General features: G+C 44.2%; 1 protein-coding gene across 2 annotated transcripts in view; it reads right to left on the bottom strand.

The window, feature by feature from the left end:
• Positions 1 to 985: 985 nt before the first annotated feature.
• LOC100577365 (homeobox protein invected) overlaps positions 986 to 21,570 on the bottom strand; it is a 64,923-nt gene continuing 44,338 nt past the window's right edge. Inside the window, exons 2-3 of one of the 2 annotated variants that reach the window (XM_006571083.3) lie at positions 9,100 to 9,105; positions 986 to 2,841 (exon numbers count right to left, since the gene is read on the bottom strand). In XM_006571083.3, the coding sequence (XP_006571146.2) occupies positions 2,471 to 2,841; positions 9,100 to 9,105 (377 nt within the window). In that variant the 3' untranslated portion in view covers positions 986 to 2,470. The remainder of the gene's footprint in view (positions 2,842 to 9,099; positions 9,106 to 21,570) is intronic. The other variant, XM_003251642.4, reaches the window with a different exon arrangement.

The following is a 21,570-nucleotide window of genomic DNA, read 5'->3' as shown; positions in this document are numbered from 1 at the left end:
ATAAAGTGCGTCAACCGACACCGCTCACCGTGCAACGCGCACGCACACGCGCGCGTATACATCCACGTAGGTATATAAACGTAGGCGTGGCTGGTTTGATATCAGCGATGGCCACCTTTCGACTGTAAATCAATCGATATCACGCCGGCAGGAGGGGCTTTTCACGGGGTTTGCACGGGCCTGAAATACGGGCTCGGGGGTGGAAGCATGCGCCAAATGCTGAATGCGAATCGACCCGCCCCGAAACCTTTTATCCCGACACCGATCGCCTCTCGCCACTGTCCTTCCCTCCCCCCCGCCGCCTCTCCCCCGCCACTTGGCCGCGCCGATGGATTTCGATAAACATCTGCCTCGATTGATTCCCTTCCCGGTGTTAATTAGCACGCGTCTAGTACCGCTTTCACGGCTATCGATCGATAGCAGGCCGCGTTAATGCTCCCGAGATCGCGATCATCTCGTCCCTCCTTTTAATCGTTTCAATTGTTGCGCTGCTTTACTCTTTCCTTTCTTTTCCTTCTTTTTATTACTCGAAATTTAACGGAATGATTGGGTATCTTGAATATTTTGCAGATGAGCATACGGTGAGATTATATGTCTTGTTGATAGAGATTTAAAGTAATCGATAAATTATTGTCGATCTCTCGATTGAACGGACTTGTTGCACGTTTACAATTAAAGTTTCCAAGTTTCAGTGTATATATCTCGAGTGAGTTCAAATTTTATTTCAAAGGAAAGAAAGTAAAAAAGAAAAGAAAAAAGTATCGTATCTCGCGGTTGGGTTCGAAGAACGGAACCGCGTTAATTACTTCGCGTATCGCGTAATTATTTAATCGACCGTTTATCAGAGTGCAGCATCGTCGGTGTCTTTGCGCGAATGTTTGAAAAAGATTTATCCCGGTGGACGAACTAATGCTAATAGGCGACGAATTATCTGGTCCAAAGGAGCAGGATGGATATTAAAGATAGAACATAGTAAACACGTCGATACGTGGCTCATGATAGTGGGAATATTTAATTTGATCTTTAAATAATTCTTACAAGGTATAAGCGCCCGATATTGTATCGAGCCTTCCGTATTAGCATAGGTAAATAAATAACTAAGTTATTTTTAAACAGTCTATCGAGATGACGTTCTCGCTAAGTTTTGCGATTTTATTTACACGACGATTTATCAATCTTTTATTTATATATATATATATATATATACCTATACATAAGTCGTCTCTATTTTTCTTCTCTTCGTACATATACTTCGTATGTATAACGTCTTCTATTGCACATCGCAATTGTACGAATATCTTACATTTTTACAATAAATTAACGGAACGAAACTAACTTCGCGCGCTTCCTTTCTCTCTCTCCCTCTCTCTCTCTCTCTCTCTCACAAACACTCTTGTCACGCATTCATAGCGAAGATTTTTCTCTGCCTCGAAATACTGGTTCTTTTATCAAAGAACTGTCGACTGTCTCGTTTATTTTTTTTCTTCGATCTATTGTTCGCGAGAAAACTGTACAAATGGCACTGTACAACCCATTTCACCGTGACTTAAGCGATTCACGTGTAATCGCGACGCGCGAACGGCGGCGATTCTTCCGTCCGCGTTGTTCATCGCTCACTTTTTAAATACGAATTTTCCTTTTTTTTTTTTTTACTCGTTTCATAGGAACGTGCGCGCTGATTCCTCCTCCCTCGCCATCGAATGATTCGCGTTGAATGATAGTTATCGTTGCGATCACCGTGAGCACGATCACCATCATTCGAAACCGGTAACTCGTCTGCTCGCGGATTCTCCCTCTCGAGAATCTCATCTTAAAAGGGAAGCTCTAGAAGACAAAATTTGAACGTTCGATCAGTTGAATTTTTCCATTCGAATCGTGCATCCTTCGCGCGTAGAAAAGAGAAACGAATCGATCTTTATTAATCCTTCAGTTTCCGAGAATATTGAAAGTGTCAGATTGAATTATATACGTTAAATTCAGAAATTCTTCTCGAAAGTTATTTCGCATTAATCCGAAAATTGTCGTTTCGAATGATTCAATATAATTTATGATTGATAAATAAGAATTATATATTATTCATCGTGTATAAAAGAAAAAATAAGATTTCTGAAAAATCGGCCCGAAAGAAAGAATTTATCGCTCAATCTCAATGAAACGAAAAAAACGAATGTCGATCTCTTTGGAGTCACGGACAATCAACGATGATCCTTCGCAAAAAAAAAAAAGAAAGAAATGTACAGGAGGAACCTATTAAATTATCTAAGACTAACATTCATTCTCTCACCCCTTTCGTTTCACCCCTTGGAAATCTCTCCGGTTTTCTTATTCTTATTTTCTTATTTCACGTTTTCATCGGTCCGATCAAAAGTTCCATCCCCTCTCACGAGATCACGAATCAACGAAGAGTTTCTCTCTCTCTCTATATATATATCTATCCCTAAACTCAATCATTCGATCGATCCTATTGTCGTCATTTCGCTTGAAGTTCCGCCGCTTGTTCCTCCTCCTCCTTCGTCAACGGAACCGTCGAATGATTGTAAAGACCCTGGGCCATCAGCTGAAGGGCGAGCGGATTCTTCTGCCCGCTCGCCTTCTTGATCTTCGCCCTCTTGTTCTGAAACCAGATCTTGATTTGCGCCTCGTTCAGGCCCAGATCCCTCGAGAGCTGCTGCCTCCTCCGCTCCGTCAGGTATCGATTCTCCGCGAACTCCCTCTTCAGCCTGGCCAGTTGCTCCCCGCTAAATGCCGTCCTCGGACGTTTCTCCTCCGGGGTGCCGCCATTGCCACGGCCATCCGACCTCTTCACCCTTCTCGTCCGCGGACCTGCAACACGGTACGATCCTATTGTCAGCTGATATCTGTCGAAATATCGGGCGAATTACGGTATTGTCGCGGATCAGAAGATTATTAATTTAACTCGAGTTTACGAATATTTTGTTTGAGAATGCGTTATGGAAAGAATTATATCATTGCTTCCGAGAACGATTGGAAATTGATACAATTCTCAAACGTTCGAAACTGTTCCTTTGTATTTCGAAGAGAAAAAAGGAATGGAAAGAGAGGAATCGCGTTCGAGAGATATTCAATTATCCCCAAACAGATAGATATCTCGAGCGACTGTGTATATCGTCTCGTCAAAAGTTGAAAAGTTTCCGTTAGAGGCGTTGCGTCCAACTACCGTATCCTTCTAAACCCTTTCTAAACTTGCTTCGGGCGAAACTTCTTCCTCGTAGAAGGTACATAAAGTTATAAAAAAATTATTCTTACGTAACGACTCATAATGGTCCTCCGTGGCCGCGAAGAACATTGATTCAACAAGTTTACGCGCCAATAAATCTGAGGAATTAACGAACCGGCGGCACGATGGGCGCGCGCTTAGTGACAAACTTTACGACAACTTTTATTGTCTAGTCGGTATTAACTGCTTTTCCCATTCGTGTACAACTGCTGCCATAATAAGAGAGGTTCGTTCAAGGGAGGAGGCCTTTTTCACCGTGCCAAATAAATGTCCGCGCGAGACGAGTGGAATATAGTTGGTCCACGAATATTTTCTCCGCACGATTTCCCCTCGCGTCTCTCCCTTCCGCTCCTCCTCGGCCAAGAGTCGCTAGAAGTTCTTTCACGGTACTCTCCACTCACTGGTCATGCGCAGTTAACAGAGACAACACGATCGTAAATCAAACGCCTTATTGTTGTTGTACTCCAGACTCTCGCTACGACGTGTTGTTACGGCTCGAAATATTAATCGGTATCTCGGTAAGAGGCAACAAATTATTTTTTCACGTGTGTGCTAATTATTCCTCCTCGTTTTCGTCTCGCCGATTAACGGTACGTGAATGGGATAAAAGTCGTCGAATCCTTTCTTTTCCCGTAAAAAATTTCTCTCATCTTCGAATCGGCGATTTATCGATCGGAAGCTGCGAAGACAATGGAACAAAACGGCGATTGGATAGGCGTGATCATCGAACGTCAAACGGGCAATACGAGAATACGCTTCCATTCGACGTTAATAACTCGTCGTAAATATCGTAATGATTATACACCTTGCCCGCGCGCGTATACACACGGGAAAGCGAGGACTTTTATTATTGGTATGGGCGGGGCGAGGAGATGCAATCTGGGATGATAATCACGCGGAACGAGTGATTGTTCCACGCGAAAAAAACTACGTGTATACGACGCGAGAGTTTTTTCAATTTCGTGTAAACGCTACTGTTCTCCTTGATCGCGCCAACTGAAAGAAAGAATTATAACTATAACCCTTTCCTATTTTATACAAATCTCCACGAATCCTACTAAGAATAATGCTATTAATAGATATTCTAGCGCGAAGATCATTACTTTTCCTATAATTAATCCTTTTTCGAAACGACAGAAGATGAACTCTCTCTCTCTCTTTAGTGAAAAGCTTTTTTTTATCCGCGTATACAAAAATTGGTCGAAGCGAAAGATCGAAGAGAGCGACAGGTCTGAGCCAGTTTCTCGTTCTGAAATGAGCGAGGTAACGAACGGTCGGCAGTCTAATTACTTAAGCGAAGTAGTCTCGTTCTCGGTGGCAGGAAAGAGGTATTCAGGAAGCCCACTTCTCTCGCCGTTTCCATTTAAGGAACAACCACCATCTCCTCCTCCTCCTTCTCGTCTCGAGGGGGTAAAACCAATAACGCTAAGACGCCCCCTCTCTCGAGAGCGAGTACATCCCTTCAAAGTACCTCGCATACCACGGGGACGCGCGGCCACGAACGAACACTAATTTCCTCTCCCCTTTCCTATCCTCGACGTTGAGTTAGACGTCAGCTACGAACGCGACCTCGCTTCTCTCCTCCAACGCTTTCTCCCTTGATTAACGCCGCGAGTCATTGTCAGTTCTCTCGTCACTTTCTGTCGTCCCACCGTTTCTCCACGCTTACCGTAGGAACGGTAACGATTGGGAGGATGATCCGGTCGTAGGAAGAGCGCGTGATCGAAACGAATCGGGCGTTGCGAAGGGAAAGATAATTGAATCGTTGATCGAGCAAAGGCAAACAACATCGAAACGCGTATGCATGTATATAGAGGAGAAGAGGGAGAACAATGGCGTGTTAGTTTTTATGCATCCGGAGTGGAGGGAAAGCGTCGTCTCCAACTGTTCATTCCGAACTCGGTCGTCGGGATGATTTTACCGATGTAATTCGATTGACGGAAAAACTGGAACTCGGGGAACAATTAAACCGCTTCATCATTGCCCCTGTGTCGTCCGACTCGGCTCGACGAGTGGAGGAACGTTTTGTTGTTCGAAGGACGGCTTCGTCGTTTTCGTCTAACGCGATCCTCGTCTAACGCGACAGCCAGCCGATAATACGCCTCTTTGTGCGCCTCGCCTCGCCTCGCCTCGCCGTCTCTTTGCTCAAACACCGTTTCCCCCGAACCGGCGTACCTTTGCGTAACGAATCGTAGAAACCTTTGGATCGTTCTCTTCGTCTTTCAGTTTTGCTGCTTGGCTCACCGGTCACGTTGCTTTTAATTGCACCGGTATCGGGCCGGCGAGAGCCAGTCCAACAGAAGAGGAGAGGAGAGGAGAGGAGGGGGGGCTCGGCCTACGCTTCGAATTGGTTCGAACGCGATCGTTGTTGGATTGTCAATGGGATGGGATTCCGGAGATTGGTGGAAAAAGGGGGAGAGGACGCAGAAATGATTCGTTTCGCATCGATAACCACGGGGTTTAGATTTAGCGAAATCATCCTCCTCTCCAAGAGGAAGGCGGGTAAAAACTGATAGATTCTTCCCTCTCTCGCCGCGTTGTCTCGATGTATCGTTCTTCCGCCGCGTTTTTTTTCTCCACGATTCGTCCGAAAAAAGAGGATGCTCGGGAACGCCCAAGTCTCTGATTTCTAGCCCCTGTCCAGAGTTGGTTCCATGATCGAACGTGTTGGAAACGTTGCGGAGTGTCAGATCGTTGGGGGAAATAATCGCGCCAAGAAAGGAGATCGTTCACGGCGAATTCCTAGAAGCGAGCGTAAGAGGAACGAGTCCTCATAAATTTATCGATCGTTCTTGCAAAACCCCGCGGAGAGCGGCGTGAACCTATGTGGACAGAACTTTTTCCCCGCCGCAAGTTTTCCCAAGGTGAATGGAAAGCAATCTATGACTATCCTCGATACGCCGTTGCGTATCGTCCGTTCCCCGATTTCGTATTCGAAGGGCAATTTTCTCCATTTCCATCCGGAGGGAGGGAGGGAGGGAGGGAAAGCTCGCGACTTGGAATTCCAGCGGCGCGCACCGGGCCCCATAAAGCTCCAACTCGATAATTACGATCGTAAGTTGGACACGATCGAGTGGCACGATCGCCGTGAATAGCCTGCGGATCGCGATCGAGCGGCGATCGACGGGGGCCGCGCGAAGTGAGTCGTACACACTGCTATGAATCGCGGATACGTGCAATGATCCGAGCCGGGTCTTAAAGCGCCACTAAACTTGCGCGTCACGTTCCTTTTAATTACGTCTTCCAGCGAGATCGACGGACGCGAGATGGGCTGGGACGGTAAGAATTCATTAAACGATACCCTGGAACAACCGAGAGCTGTTGTACCAGCCAGGACAGAAGTGGGACAGGTGGCTGGCATCGTGTATCGTCTTGAGAAACCGCGATATCTCTGGAAAGGCAATTTTTTCTTCTTTTTCCTCCGTTTGTGACAGTGCAGGTGTTTTACGCGGAGAAAAAAAGTTCTATCGATGATGAGAGAAATTTCTTCTTTCTTTTCTTTTGTAAAACGATAGATTTTATACTCCTTTTCCAAATTTTCCCAGAGATCTCAGAGAAACTCGCGCATCGGCGAAATTGGATAAAAAGATCGTAGTCGCTTGTCGGTTAAAATCAAACGTATCTTGGAATACGAATGTACATTCGAATCGAATCGAAATTAAATCATTCCTCGGCGATCAGGGAGGAAATTCTCCTACCTCGGAGGGGGGGGACAAGCTCGTATCGCAATCGAACGTGGTTTTAAATACCACGTGGTAGCGCTGTTGCTCTGCCTATAACAGAAATCAATTAAGAGGTCGGAAAATTTATCGCGGGACTATACAAGACCGGCTTACAGGAACAGTTTCTCAATACCGGCCAGCCTTCGCGTTGTCCCGCGACGTGTCGCGATCCCCGCTCGCAATTATCAATTCTAATTAACGATCGTCGCGTCCACGGTTTCATTATTGTTTTTAATTACCGGTCAGCCTCCCCGTTTCTCCTTTAAATCACCGTTAATGAAACTATCCACCCGTCACCGATCTTTTTTCTCTCCAACGATCGCCTCGTGAATCGCCGTTAAACGAAGGAAACGACGGTCATCGACGTATCTACATTCCTCTACGCGGTCTCTGAAGCTCGTGTATCGGTCTGAATCCATGCTCCATCGTGTGTTAAAATGGAAAACAGAAAAAGAATCGTAACGAGGAAGAGCGCGATCGTGAAAGGAAGGATGCGGAAGATGAGAGGTTTGCCCGATTTTCCATCGATTAGATTAAATCGCCAAGCTAACGAAGAGAAAACGTAGGAATGGATTATCCGTTGCGTATTAAAATATTAGCCTTCGTTTGCCTCCCTTCGTGCGGAGAGAAATTAAACGCGCAATTAAAGACGATCGCCACGGGGGGAGTTCCGTGTATGCACCGAGGGAAATATCGTGGCGCGGTTCACGTGGGAAATCTGATAGAATTGATCTGCGCGCACGCAAAGGAATTTTCGAGCGGATAACTCGTTCCTATGAATATCGTTTCTCCTTTTTCTCTTGAATGGGATAAGATCGAGAGAGGGAACGATTGATTTCTTTTTTTTCCTTCCAATTCAATGATTCTTCCGCGTGTTCACGAGCTATGTATGGCACGATGTCAACAAGGATACGATATTTTTCGCTTCGTCTTTGTATAATTCTCGAAGGGAAGAAAGAAATATAAGAGGAATAATTCTATCGAGTAACACCAAATTTACGATCCTCCTTATTTCGAGATCCTTCGAAAACTTTTTCGAAAACTGTTCGAACAATTCTCTTCGTTCAAGAAACGAATTTTCGGCTCTCGATCTTTCGAAAGGATTCTTCGTTTCCGCGAATCTAATCCAATCGTCACGTCGGAAGAAACGATTCTCGGGCCACAAGCCTCGGTCGAGGCTCTCGTCGTCGCGTTTGAATTATGACCACGGCCATTACTCGGGACAAACGAGGCTAAGTGTGTCGACACGGCCTTCTCCTCTCGCGGCCATTCCCGATTATTCGAGAGAAACGGCGAGCATTCGCGGAGTCTCGGTTATCTCGGAGATACGTCCGATCGAGATACGTTTTATCCGGGGAAGAGGAGTAATTTACGTGGTAATTTTCGTCGCTCGTCAGTTTTCACACCGCGACTCGACGAGTGTTTATTCGCGGAAACGTGCGGGAAACGCGGCGAGCGAAACGTCATTCGGGGAATTAAGATCTCTTCGCCTCTCCATTGATGGCCACCTGTCCCGGCCGTGATTTTCATGTCGGCTACTTTTTGCCGCGAGCGAGGAATATTACGCGGTGGAAAAAAGTTGGTTCAATTACCGGCCGGTAAATTAACTATACATCTTGCGTATAGATCTTATATTGCGATCACTGTGCGTGTATATATATACATACAGGGTGGTTGGAAAAACAGAAAATTGCAAGATTTAAGGGATGATTGTCTGAAAACGAACATGAAAGAAATCGTGCACGTAATCTGTCGAAAATTATTGTGCTACGTTAATTGAAAAAATAAATTTCTTACCGAACTCGTAGAAACTTATAAACTATTTTCGATATTTTATATATATAAATATATATCTTTGTCCGAGAGTGTTGCGCGCAATGCAATTTTTCTTCTTCTCTTTTCGCCGCAACAAGTTTGAAAGGATAATAAAATTAATGGGCGCGAATCGAGAATGATCGATGGATCGTGAAAAGTTATTAACAGTTGTTCCAAGGTTGCAGAAACAAGCGTGAACATTAATGGCTTCGGAAAAGCTCACGTTCGTCCGGGTGCCGTTTTCGTCATAATAGAGTCCCGCCTATAGAGAGGCCGAGCGTTACACGTACGTCCTCTAAACCGTCGTGGCTCGTTCTTACTTACTTCGTCCTGAGAACAAAAAAAGAAAAAACACACACGGTTAAAAAAGCATGATCGTGGACAAGCATTTCATTAATAATAATCAATTATCCGTTTCTCGCGTGCCCGAGTCGCTTCGTTTCTCCCGATAAAACGGGAGGGAAAAGGGAACGGACGGGGGCATTTATCGCGTACCTCCTATCGGCCCTAACGTCAATTAACGGAACGGACGATAATGATTTACGATTGGCCGCGTTTCGCCCCGTTCCATCGGGTTCGCCAACGAGTCGGATTCCGCCATTGCGTTTCGATCGCGTTTCCTCTTAAACACCAATGATGAAAAATAATAACGAAAACGATTCCCTTCCTCTCTCGTTGCAAGAATTCCAACAAGATTCTAAAGCATTACGTACATAAAGTATTCCGATTCGATTGCGCGAATGTTGTTGCTAACATAAATCCTCGTGGCACGAATCTACCGGAGAATTGTCGTCCAAGGTAGAGAATAGTAATAACGGGACGGTTTGATAGAAACCGTGGGACAACAGGTAAAGAAAAAGAGAGAGAGAGAGAGAGACGGATCGGCGCCGATTTTGTTCCACGCGATCGCGGCCGCTCACATTTTTACACGCCAACTCGTTAAGGTGTGTGTAATACGCGGGGCCCGTAGAATCGTACGAAAAGTCAGTCGTGATCGTACCCATAACCATAAATAATGACCATTGATTGGTCACTGCGGTCGATCGTTACCCGCTGCTACGTGACTGCGTTTACGTTTCCACGGGTCGTTACTTCGTTTCCATTAAGGCGCGGTTCCGTTGGTCTCGCTTCTGTTCGTTTCCCTCCATTTTGTCCCGGACTGATCAGCCGCAGCCGATAAAGATTCGATAAAACGTGGCCGTTCCTTTAAAACTTTTAAAACTTGGCCGGATACACGTGTAAACGCGCCGATTTCACCACGCATCTCCGGAAGATTTCGTTTTACAACCCACGAGATAATCTTCACGAGGGATTCTCGTTCCAATTTTTTATCGTCGCGAATCGCGTTCAATTCATTTCTCGTCGCAATCGATGCTGTGAAATCTTCCTTCCCGAGATTAATAATCGAGTAAATTATTAAGCCTTAGCTTAGTTAATTTGAATTTAACGGGCTGATAAAAATCCATTTTGTCTTATCGTCAATTTACCCATTAGCTGAAGATAAGAAGAGATTAGTCGAAATATTCTCGATGATTGATAAAAGAATTATTTTGGAAAAGTAAAGTTAGTACAACGCAGCGTAGAAAGAAGATCTTAATTGTGTCTTCGCTGCCAATTTCATCGCGGATGGCAAGCGGATATTTGTTTATACGTGGGAGGGGAGGGGGACGATCCCAATCGCGAGAACCATTTCGCAGTTTAAAGTGGGCAGATGGTTAGCGGAGCGGGCATAATACATTAAGAATGATGATGAATAGAAATTCGTAAATAATATATTGCTCGAAAGGACGATTAATGATTTCATTCCTGGCTCCGCTTCTTGGAGCCGGTTCTTCCGGCTCCGTGAAATCGACTACGAACCACCTTCGACGATTTTCTGCGATGCCACACAACCTTCCTCCATCTTCATATGCATATATAAAAGTAGAAGGAAAAAATCCTTTATCTCTTTATATTCCCCAATCTTATTTCGATATCTTTTTTTAACCTTCGACGATTTTCTGCGATGTCACAACTTTCCTTCATCTTCATGGATATATAAAAGTAGAAGAAAAAATCCTTTATCTCTTTATATTTCCCAATCTTATTTCGATATCTTTGAATTTTTAAGCTTCGATGATTTTCTATGATGCCACAACCTTTCTCCTTCTTCATGCATATATAAAAGTAGAAGAAAAAATTCTTTATCTCTTTATATTCCCCAATCTTATTTCGATATCTTTGAATTTTTAAACTTCGACGATTTTCTGCAATGCCTTTCTCCTTCTTCATGTATATATAAAAGTAGGAGAAAAAAATTATTTCTTTGTTTATATTCCCCAATCTTATTTCGATATCTTTAAATTTTTAAGCTTCGACGATTTTTTGCGATGCCACAATCTTCCTCCTTCTTCATGTATATATAAAAGTAGGAGAAAAAAATTATTTCTTTGTTTATATTCTCCAATCTTATTTCGATACCTTTGAATTTTTAAGCTTTATTTTAGAATTTCTCTAGAAACTGTGTGCCAAATTCGGAGCGAAATATCGCGTAATGTTTTGACGCAGTTCGATCAAGCGGGCTGACGCGCAGAGCGTTAAAAATAGACGGTTGTATCATTGAAATCGATTGGCCCGCGGCCGTGCACTCGAGAACGTTGATCTTTCGTCGCCGTATATGCGATATTCATCGGCGAGATAACAAAGATACGAGAGATAAAGGAGCGACCCGGTTATCCCGGAGCGAGCACAATTCACAATCGTTACACGATGTTCAACATCGTTCCGTTCGATGCATACACCCACTGCGAAATGGTTCGATCGTTCTTGTTCTTTATTAATTATTACGTTAAAACGTTATCGTCCAACGAATCGTCAGTCGGTTGCAATATCGATCTCCCTGGCTCCTTATCCGATCTCTATCCGCGGTGTTCGATGAAAAGATATCGGTGTCGTGCTTCCATTCAAATTATTCTCCTTGTTCGCGCTACGTTAAATTTAAAATTAATCATTCGACGGATTGAAGCGAGGATTCTTGTTAATCTTTTATCTCCAATTATCTTCCTTTCAACAGAATTATCCTATTTTTTGTGAATGAATTCAGAGTTATTCGAAGTCGCGTTGCTTCCAACATCGAATCGAAAATTCTTTTATTGTTTCATCCAACAGTTCCTTTATACGCGTGATCCCGTGGCGGAACGGCTTATGATTTCTAAATCATAATCCATAACCGTGGCGATACGATCGTCGATCGTGCAGTTCGAGTTATCCAGCCAAGATATTAATAACCATCATCTGTAGCGATTACGGTTCTCCAGGAACGATGAATAGCTCGTCCATTCGACGTCCACCCGTTCCCACGATAACGCAAAACGTCGTTTTCAATGATCCTAACGTTTAAGGGCGTTGCTTCACCGAGATCGCTCGTTTGTGCCATCTTGGGACGATGACGATGCTTTTTTGAATTGTATTAACGATCAAACCGGACAAAATACTCTTTTTTCCAATAATATATTCGCACGCGTATCGAGTGACGAGATAAGGATAGCATCGATCTCCGTTAAAGTGTATCCTTAAATTGGAAATTTATTTTCGCGAAATTATTCGGAATAAAACTATCCGAATAACATATACCCGCTTATGTAACAAGATTTAGATAAAATGGGAGTTTAATTTATTGAAGAATTTCATGAAAAAAAAAAAAAAAATAGAAAAAAAAAAAAAAAGAAAATTCAAAAGTCTTTATTTCTTGGTGAATAGCGATTAAACGTAATTACGATCTGCGAATGCACAAACGAGGCTTGAGAACGGGTCGTTAACGATTCATTTACACAGGCTAACGCAGAGATTTAAAATAGTTAACCGCATAGGATGCGAGATAAAAATGATTATTACGATAATGGAAATGCATAAAGTGATGCAACTCGCGCCGTACGTACGAGCATCGACTTTATAAATCGAATTCTGTGGACGAACGTGGACAAATCAATTAACCGCTTCGTCGTTAATTTGAGTACCTCATAACGTGATGCATTTACTCGTGACGTGTACACGTGTCGTCTGGCCATTTAAGCGCGTTTACAATTACAAATCGTGCAGGAGACACCGACATGCCTGTTGACGGCATGTGTTGCTCGCGCTTTCGCTTTTACGGAAATCTATTAGGTTATTCTATAAATAATATACGTTCTGAAAAAACACACTTGTTATATCATTAATCCGCGATATATATCTTTCCACCCTTTTATGTTTCCAAACTTTTCACCTTCTTCACGATCCTTCTTACAATTTTTTGATCCTCGAATTATTCGTAGAAAAAAAAAAATAGAAATTCTATACATCGTTCTCTCGTCGTGTCACGATTTCTTCAAAATCTTATACGATTTCGTGAACATGAAAAATATAAGTAAATACAAAAATGACTGGAACAATTATGCGTCGTGTGAAACTCTTTCGTTGGCGTTGGTGTTCGATTGAGATATTTGGACGATTCTTTCTAATATATAAGCACGCCACGTGTTACACAGGAGAAAGAGAGAGACTTCAAAGAACACAAGGGACGATATTTTGGATCATGGCCATTTGGATGTCAAAATCGCGGTCGGTCGATGGTCCTGACGGCTCAATCGAGCTTTTCGATAAATAAATACGTTCTTCGTTTGAACGTCTATTATTGTTAATTAACCGGTTCCGTCTAATAGGATTAGCGTGCAATAAATCACGTTTATTTCGCGTGGAACCGATATTACATTACGATCCTGGTTCCAGGTATATATAAGCAAACATTTTAAGGAAAACGTTTGAAGAAGAAATGTATGGAATCATCAAAATAGTTGTATAATTAGAAATGGATACAGTTCCATTACGATGCACGTGTGTTCCGATCCAAAGATACAAATTTTCCAATACATATAGATCGATCCACGAACCTCACTATTTTCTTATTTTCTTGTCTCGTCCAATTTCGTCCAAAAAGAAAACAAACATTTTCAAACGATTTTGAAGAATCGAAGTAGACTCCACGCTCTGAATTAATACTTCACTCCTTTCTCCAATTCACATACATATATAACCTCGAAGCTACTCTAATTTTATCGAGGCTTGTCCGATCAACGATTCTACTCGATCTTACACTTCGACTTATAGATCGTTCCTTATAGAAGTTCGAATAGGAAAGATGAGTGAGACGGTGAAGCGGAGCAAACATCGATACGCGTTCTCGAGTAATTAGGGGTTCGCCTCTCCACGAGTTGTCTGCGAAGCCACGCCGACAGATCCCCTCGGAATAATCCTTTTCCCCCGCGCTCAAACATTTTCCACGAATCTCGCGAATGCATCTCGCTTACGCGTTTCACTTTCCCTTAACCGAGGACTGACTTATCTGATCCCAGTGTCGGGTCAATAGTGTAGGAATGCGGTGCAATTAGTATCTCATTAGACAGTGCCGACCAGTTCTAATTCCTCAGTTTCGCATTAGAAACGTCATCCTGTCTCTAAGCGACGTTCCCTCTTCGACCTCCCCTTCCTTCCTTCCTTCTCTTCCTTCCTTCTCTTCCAAACGCGTTTCGATTTTCGCACGCATCAGAGATGAAAGTTCGATCGAATTTCTCGCCGAGAAGCGTTCGACGAGAGCGGGGTTAACAAGAGGCGAGGGGGGAGGTAGGAAAGGCTGAAATATCCGGGCAAGTGTTGTCGGCCGTCTCATTACCGAGGCCTATCCTCATCTTCACCGGTGCTAGAATTTCGCTCGTACTTCGCTCGACACATTCGAAAATACAACCTCTCCCTCTCGCCATTTCCCTCTTTCTCTCTCGGGGAGGATCAATTTCGAGGAGAACGGAACGTCTCTCCGTGTTGGGGAAGGCATGCGGCAAGGAGGTCGATCCAAACCGGGACAAAGTAAACCACCACTCCACCGCTTCTGTGTACAGAAGCTCGACCCGACCGAGACGAATTAGCGGAGCGGCTTGTGCTGAAAATCGCGAGTATTAGGCTGCGTGTTGCGTGCAAAAGCGACTCGGGAGAGGGGAGAGGAGGAGGAGGACGTGTCTCGCGTTAAAAAAAAAAGAGAGAAGAGAAAAGAGAGAGAAAAAAAAAAAGAAACGGGAAACCGGAATGAGACGTGACGAGGAGAATACGGGAATAGAAACAAATACGAGGCTTTCGTTTTACCAATGGATAAATATAGAAGTTTCGTTGGAACAATAAACGTTTCCCCGACCGAGAATCGGGCACCTGGAAACGGTTCTCGCGAAAAATTTTTTTTCCCCCCTCCTCCTTCCTTTCGCGACGATACGCACGCCTCTCCTTTCATTCGGATCTCCTTTTTTGTTTCCCGCGATAACGCTTCCCGAGAATCGTTCCTCTTTTTCCTCCCCCCTGCGAACCGAGAGAACAAATTGACATAAAGGAGCAGCGATTTTTTGCGCTTATTAACTGCTTTCATTCAAACGATTCCGTTTACCGGGAGCTGGGAAAGAGGTCCGTGGCCGGAAACGGGTAACTCATTTCAACCTCGACTCGTGGGTAGAACCGGTGGTACTATGTTTGGTATTTTTGTTCGGTTAACGCGGCGGATCGGTCGAGGAGGAGTTGCTTTTTCGTGTAATTGTTCGGAGCGGGAACGAAACTAAATTTCTAAATTGGCGTCGTTCGACAATCCAATAATATTTAACCGATTAAATTTAATTTTTCCACAAATTTATCTTAACTAAATCCTGAATCGATTACTACCTTCGATCAAATTACAAATTCGTAGAGAAAATTTGTAATACTTCATTCGACGAGAAAGATAAAGATCGAAGTAATAAAGTTACTAAATTCTTCCTCCAGAAATCTATAACCCATCCACGTCTACGTTTAATTTCCGCATAACGATCGCAAACCGCAACAATCGTTCCCTTTCAAATAAAATTATTCATCATCCCTCCCCCCTCCCCCATGTCGGAACAAGCACGGTGAATACCACTGAGCTACAAAGCGAGGCGATTACGCAACAATATCGCATTGAACTATCAACGTCCACTTATTAACAAAGACAAAAATGCGTGCGCGACGTGTGTGGACGTGTGTGGTGAGGCCAGGTCTCCAGTCGGCGCGCGTGTTGTGTTCGTGCGTGTGCGTGCGGAAGAGCGAGAGTGGAAGCGAGGTGGGACCGGCGGAGGGCAATGGTGGGACGAGGAGAGGCGAGAAGGGAGAGACAAGGAGAGGGCCGAGTAAACGGCGGGTGCACGAGAGAAGGAGATAACCGCGGGGTCGGACCGGGTGGTTGAAATTAATGTTGCCCGCTTAATTGGAGCCACCGAGGAGTGTGCGTGTGGTCAAAGTGGTTCTCAACCGCCACTTTCTTCTCCCTCGTTTCACCAAACATCGGGATTTACGGAGGGAATCATCGTGGCAATAATCGAGATAGATTTTAGATTCACTTCGAGCTAAAATTCTCTTTCTCTCTTTCTTTCTTTCTTCTTGACTCGATCCTTCAAGGGTTTTTCTCTTCCGTCAGGGTTGAGAGAAAGTGGCGGCGCGTATACCCGCGTCAGATGCAAAGTTTCGAGGAATGGTTTCGGAAAGATAGACGGCAGGTGCATTAGCCGGCTGCGTTCAATAGTGACAACGAGTGTAGCGTTTTCGAACCGTGCACGATAAACTACCAAACGCGTTTTCAGACGCGTTCTGTTTCCCTAATCGTTCCCTCGAGTTTCAGTCATGTATATTAGCACGAATATCAGCGATAATCACAAACAATTAATTCGATACGACATCATTTCAATAACCAAATTCCATCCTCCAACTAAACCAACTCTCTTCCAACAAAAATCGTTCGACCCTGAAAATCAAAGCAACTCGACCAATCCCTCCAACTTGTCCTACGTTTTCTAAATATACCAACGTTCCAATTCCCTAACCGGTGTCCATCCGTGAGCGTATCTCACCCCGTTTACCCGAAGCGCTGTCCCGAAAGGAAAAGTGGTTTCGTGGCGTGACGCGTGTCGTTCCCCGAAACGACAGAGGCAGGAACGCGCGCGTGTACAGGAAAGCCTCCCTCTCTACGCACGATCCTCATCTCGCGGGCATCGAGAGGGGGCCACGGGGGCTCCCCCTTCGCTTATTGTTACTTACTGCTTACGGGGTTTCGGCACGCGAGCGGACCTAATGTGTTAATATAACGTATGGGGGATTGGCAGGCGCGGATACGCGCCTACGTACCCCGCTCGGTGTGCATTGGCCAAGGCCATAAAATCGACCCACCCGATCCGCGCCACCATTCCATCCACCGATTCGAATCGCCGCAATTGTATTCATGGGGGTTAAACACGTTCACGACGAGTCGCGTTCGAGTCGTCATCGAGTTGTTTATGGAACGTATGGAATAAGAATCGTAAAACTTGCGAGGAGAAATTTCGTGACGGCCAGGTGTTTGAATATTTTTAATCGAATTCTTTTTTTCTTCTTCTTCTTTCTCTCGAATTTAATTTTTCGTCTGATCGATCGATCGATCGATCGAGGCGTGGTATTTTTCCCGCGTGGAAGGAACGTCGTAGAAATTTTCGAGGTTACGAGATTATTGCTACGACGATTATTGTAGAATTTCCGTTTTATGGAAATTGAAGAATCGAAATGATCGGGCAATGCGATATTTTACGCGAGGACAGGTGTTTACGTGAATATTATTTGTCGTATTATATAGGAAATGTGGAATCTGATATCTAGCAAACGTATGATCTGCCCAATGATTTTATGGAATTTGCCTATCTAATGCGTGGATCTCGATAATTTTGCCCATTGAAAGTGGCCACACAATGGGCGGGATGAGTTTAATCGATGGAATCACGGTCGATAACAACTATTTGAACGCGTTGGTATTCGAAAATTTCATTACGAGTTTAATGCGAAAGATTTCGAACGCGAGTGCGATCATCGAACGAGGACATCTCGATCCTTTTTTTTTTTTTTTTGTTTCCTTTTCGTCGACGCATCGAGATAACAGTTCGCGAATTATTCCGGCCAATTTGCATGAATCGCATTTACATGAAATCGCTATCAAGATTTATCTTTCGCGTCACTATGGAAGAGATTACGGGCGACGCATCAATCATCATTTTGCAGAATTATCGCTCCCTGTGATGTAACACTTCACGGTGAGAGGGAACAGAATTCGCCAGAATTTTATTTAGACGCTATTCTGAAAACAAATCATTCTTTCCTAACGAGAAAATTGCCTATCCGTTGTCCACGTAATTTTATGAATGAACCTCGACGAGTAATTTCGAGCAATATTATCTCGAAAAAGGAAAATTATAAATCGACTCTATACGAGAGATAAAATTCAAGAAGATTCAAGATAAAGAAAAATATACACGTGTCACTTTTTTTTTTTTTACTAATCTTTATCTGTAATCAAAGAAATAATGCTAATAAAATTTCCAATTCTACGAGAAACTCGTAAAAACTATCCAGTTTCTCAGAAACAAACGAACAAACAAATATACCGTACAGCAATTAAATCTCCGCCACGATGATTGAATAATCGAGATTAGGACGTTACACCTCGAGAAGATCGTATTCATCAGATTTAATTCGATCCCGTAATGGTATCGCGTTCTTTCTAAATTCGTATTTATTCGCGGCCGAACACAGAGGCGATTATTGGGCATGGAGATAAAAATGAGAATAAATATCGAGCGTTCCTCGGCGAGAGACGGGTGCCCGTGACGTACCCTCTAAATTTGTCCGCTCTTAAATCCGTCACCGGGCATCACGGTGATCGCCCTATTAAATCGTGATCCGGACAAGACACGCGTGCTCTATCTACAAAAATCACGGCTCGCAAATTGGACGATGACGGGGAGAACACTTTTCGAGCCGGAACACTCGTTGAAGCATCCGGTTGTCGCGTTCCGGGTCGTGTTGTGCTTTTATTTCCGAGCTATATAAAGAGAAATTCTCCTCGAAATTATTCCAACGTAATCCACGTTCCATTTTTGAACGAGGCTCGTTCGAAAACTTTCTTTCTTTCTTTCAAATCATCGATCGTTGAAATCCCATTTTCCTAGACTTATTAACCAAAGCATATCACTCGGAGTAAAAGTATCCAACAATTGTACTTTGTCTCTGTCGCGCAGACGGATAATTCAATTTTTGAAATCCCATTTTCCTAGACTTATTAACCAAAGCATATCGATAATCACTCGGAGTAAAAGTATCCAACAATTGTACTTGTATTTTGAACGAGGCTCGTTCTTTCTTTCTTTCTTTCAAATCATCGATCGTTGAAATCCCATTTTCCTAGACTTATTAACCAAAGCATATCACTCGAAGTAAAAGTATCCAACAATTGTACTTTGTCTCTGTCGCGCAGACGGATAATTCAATTTTTCGCAAACGGCGACATTACAATTGTGCGTGGCAATTTTTCGACTGATGCTTCTCATCAGATACCGCTCATCCCATATACGTTATTGTATACGAAGAACAATTTAAGAGAATCAGACCCCCTCCTCCTCTCCCTCTTCATTCAAGTCTCGCGCATCGGTCGCGATTTCAAAGACTTTGCTGAACAATCGAATGGGCTACGAATGGGTGTGTTTAGGCCGCGCAGACGGGTGGGCCCGAGCGCGGAGGCGGAAAGCCGCGTGGGCGTCGCGACGGATGCAAATTACCCGCACCAGATTCCGACGATACATCTTAATTCCGTTCCCTGCCAAAAGAACCGCCGCCGTTCCGTTTCGCGGAAGGACGACTCGTCCAACGAGCAGATATAGATAACTTTGCGAGCTTTTCGAAATTTCTATCCAATTTTTCTTCTGCCTCGTCTGTGTTAAGCTCGAGCCATCAACGAACGATTCAATCAAACCGTGTTAGAGATCGATATTTATCATTGAACGAGACGGACGAGGAAAGATCGACTCCAAGTACTCCACTCCTCCTCCTTCTTCCTTTCTTTTTTCTCTTTTACACGCAAAAACCCGTATCCCCGAGGGTCCGCGATATCTGTAAAGTGGACATTCAGCTCTGAAACGAAGCGTCGCCGGCGGTCGCGTGAGAAATGACTTCCTGATAGGTTGAAATTAAGCTATTAATTATCCTTACCCTCGCCTCCAGCTACTGTCGCGGCTCTTCGCTCCCATGAATCCCAGTCGCACGAATTTACGTTCAAACGTCTCTTCTTTCGGGACCGTTCCTCTACGCGGAATGCGGTGTATCATTGAACGCAATCGTGTAACGCAAGGGAATATATCTAGATATGGGGAACGATGTGTTGCACACGATTTAATTACCCGTTGCATGGAAATTTTTTTTTTTCTTCGTAAGATCCAAAGTAGGGAGATAAAACAAGGTGGAAAAGGAAGAAAGAAAAAAGCCTCGGTGTCGCGAGAACGGACGTAACACGTGTCGCCGGTATGTTTCTGGTTTCCGTGTCGGTGACGAACGAAATCCCACGATTCGCTAATATGTGGAAGCCACGTTTCCATGAGAACAAGTCTCTCTCCGGGAAGAGACGCTTCTTGGAAGCCATCGGCCGGATTTTTCGGCCCAGAAACTGTTCCTCCCGTTGCTTCGAGGAGGCCCGCCAATTATTACGAAACGGTTCCGATCCGATCTTGCCGATCCGCGTCATCGAACGAGAACACGACACGAACGTCTGTAAACCTTGTTCCAATGTCGTGTGATAATCGATGTTCTCCCCCTCCTCCTCGACGCGTCCTTCCCAGCAATTTCAACCGAACCAATTAGCCGGGTAATGCGCTCGCTCGGTGAAATTCGCGAAATCGGGTCGATACGAGTCTCGTGTCTCTGTCACGGTTGCGTAACACGGTTGCGCGAGAGGGAGAGAGAAACTCGTCTTGTAATCTTTCGGTGCTTCCTTCTCGGAATTCGGAGGATGTTTTTGCGAGAGACGAAGACGGAACCAAGTCTTTGACGAAGATTCGGAAAGAGAAAAAAAAGAGAGACGACGTAAATAAATGAAATACAGTGGATCGCGTCAGCTGTTTGTCGGAAGCAGCAATTATATCGAAATATCGTGGACCCCTATTTTTCCCTCCCCGTCGATACGTCTTAGGCAAATGGCCCTCACGGCGGTGGTCGGTGAGATTAAGTTTAATTGGCCGGTGGACCCTGGCTGAATTGAGATTTATGAAGTAAATTCATTGTTTCGAGTCCGCCATCGTGGACCACCAACACCGTTCCACCATTCCTCCGTGGATCCGCTATCAAATAATGTCCCCTGCAACGAGGGGCGCCGCAACATCTGACAGTCAGGCTACTGTCGGCCCCCTCCGAATAAAAAGGAAAGCAATAACGCCCGCCTCTATATCATTTTTATTCCTGTTACACGGCACACTTGCAACGGGCTCAGTTTTTTTTCGCCGGACAACCCACCGGACCCGGCCCCTCCCCCGCCCCCCTCGGGAGGGGCGTCTTCATTTCGAGCCGACTTTCCGGAATCGGAACCCTCTCGCCCCCGCCACGTGGAACAACGAAATATATATCGTCATCGTAACGTTCCTTTCCACCCGAGACTCGTGCGAGAATTAACGAGGTTCCGAATTTTACAAGCTCGCCATTTGGTTCGATTAAAATCTCTATCGATCTGTACACGCATATGTACTCATAGATTGCAACTCAATTTTATTGAGAATTTAATCTTTAGTCTCGTATGATAATATTTAATCGTGCACTTTTTAAACGATTTGCAAGAATATTTGTCGTTGAAATGGATTTTTCACTGGAGACTCAATCTCCTCTCGAATTTTTCAATTCTCGCAACCATCGTTCCACGAACATTGCCGCGAAGTTATATCCAAGAAGAAGATA

This window comes from Apis mellifera, linkage group LG1 (assembly GCF_003254395.2).
Source record: "Apis mellifera strain DH4 linkage group LG1, Amel_HAv3.1, whole genome shotgun sequence".
NCBI classification, from domain to species: Eukaryota; Metazoa; Arthropoda; class Insecta; order Hymenoptera; family Apidae; genus Apis; species Apis mellifera.
The sequence above is the reverse complement of the archived record's forward strand: the minus strand, read 5'-3'. Positions and strand labels throughout refer to the sequence as shown.